Source organism: Diabrotica undecimpunctata, chromosome 10 (genome assembly GCF_040954645.1).
Source record: "Diabrotica undecimpunctata isolate CICGRU chromosome 10, icDiaUnde3, whole genome shotgun sequence".
In the NCBI taxonomy this organism is placed as follows: Eukaryota; Metazoa; Arthropoda; class Insecta; order Coleoptera; family Chrysomelidae; genus Diabrotica; species Diabrotica undecimpunctata.
Window position 1 is genome coordinate 7027162 of NC_092812.1, and position 1788 is coordinate 7028949.

General features: G+C 30.0%; 1 protein-coding gene across 1 annotated transcript; it reads right to left on the reverse strand.

The window, feature by feature from the left end:
- Positions 1 to 746: 746 nt before the first annotated feature.
- On the reverse strand, positions 747 to 1400 carry LOC140451608 (uncharacterized). Its single transcript, XM_072545455.1, has one exon. It carries the CDS (start codon positions 1398 to 1400, stop codon positions 747 to 749), a length of 654 nt encoding a protein of 217 aa, XP_072401556.1.
- Positions 1401 to 1788: the final 388 nt, after the last annotated feature.

A 1788-nucleotide genomic window follows, 5' to 3' on the forward strand; every position in this document is an offset into this window, starting at 1 on the left:
GAAATATCAGAAGGATCACCGAAAAAAGAACAATACAAAATTTCAAAATCAAATAAAGAATTAGATTTAAATATTAATGAAAATAATACTAATAAAGAGCATATAAGAAGTGTATCCAGTGATATTGAAGGCACACAAATGGGTAAACTAAGAATGAGGAAACCGGGGAGATAATCTTGGCAAATAGAAGCAAACAAAAGACTACGAGAAAGCGGTAAAGTGTATCTTGGTTTTCAAAAAGATCCTGAAACAAAAGTATACAAACAAATTGCTCCACCTGAGAAAAAAATGTGACCACGCTGTGATTCAAATCAGTGTATGAAAAGTAAATTACGTGCTTGTTCCAACATTTTAGAACATACAAGAAAAGAAATATTTAACAAATTTTGAAAAATGCTATGACAACAACGGAAAATTTTAGTGGCTAATAATATTAAACGTGTTATAATTTAAGTTAGGTGAAGTCCTCCTTCTAGTTTGAAGACATCAAGAGACAAGGAAATATCTACTTTAGGAAATATGCACTAATAAACGTCTGACCATCAAAAATTATACTTTATTCCTTCTTACATACAGAACAATACAAAACTTGACTGACAGTAGTTTATTACCTATTTATGACATTACTCATTGCACTGTCAACAATGTCACTTCATATAGAACAACATCCACTTTTTATGTTGGATATTCTAACACTCTCCCTCAACATGAAAAGTAGATAAGCTAAATAATAGACCTTAACAAAATTATTTTAAATTCAAATTCTGACAGATTAACTGCAATTTCTTTGAATTTAACGACTTGGTCAACATATCAGCCACCATTTCATTCGTCGACATATATTTTAATTGAATATCATTGTTAGCTACTTTTTCACGAATAAAATGATACTTTACATGAATATGTTTCGTTCTCTTATGGTATACTTGATTTTCCGATAACTTTATGGCACTTTGATTATCATTAAATATAACCATCGGAAAACCTTCAAACAAAAACTTACAATTCACATTGTTTTCAAATATTTCTTTACATAAATATGTTAAGTATAACGATTCTTTTGCTGCCTCAGTTATGCCAATATATTTAGCTTCAGTTGAACTTAAAGCCAAAGTTCTTTGCTTTTGACATTCCCATGAGATAGGACCACCAGCCAACGAAAAAATAAATCCATAAAATGACTTTCTATCTGAACTGTTATTGGCCCAATCTGAGTCAACAAAGCCACTTAAACTAACATTTGACTTTCTGTAATTAATTCCTACAGTTCTTGTACCTTTTAGGTATCTCAAAACACGTTTGGCTGCTAACCAATGTTCTTTCGTATGAGTCTTATTAAACTGGCTAAGATAAGTGACAGAGAAAGCTATGTCAGGCCTTGAACAAACCGCTAAATACATCATCGAACCAATCAATTCTTAATAAGGACATTCATACAAAATTCCTTCATTAGAAAGTTTAACATTCGGTTCTAAAGGAGTATTTACAATGCTACAATTCGTCATTTCAAATCGTTCAAGTATTTTATCAATATACTGTTCTTGACTTAATTTCAATTCAAACTCTGACTTACTTCTCTCTATCTTTATACCCAAACAATGTGTAATTGGACCCAAATCCTTAATATGAAAGCTTTTATCTAATTCGTTTTTCAAAACTTTAACCTCATCATGATTATTGTAAAAAACAAAAAAATCATCTACATAAAGTGCTACAATAAGGATTGAATTCTCATTATTTTTAACAAAAATACATGGTTCAATTTCACATTGTTTAAAATTCAACTTT

Excerpts from the sequence above, each read along its gene's own strand:
- LOC140451608 (XM_072545455.1), bottom strand. The coding sequence starts at position 1,400 with ATGTATTTAGCGGTTTGTTCAAGGCCTGACATAGCTTTCTCTGTCACT.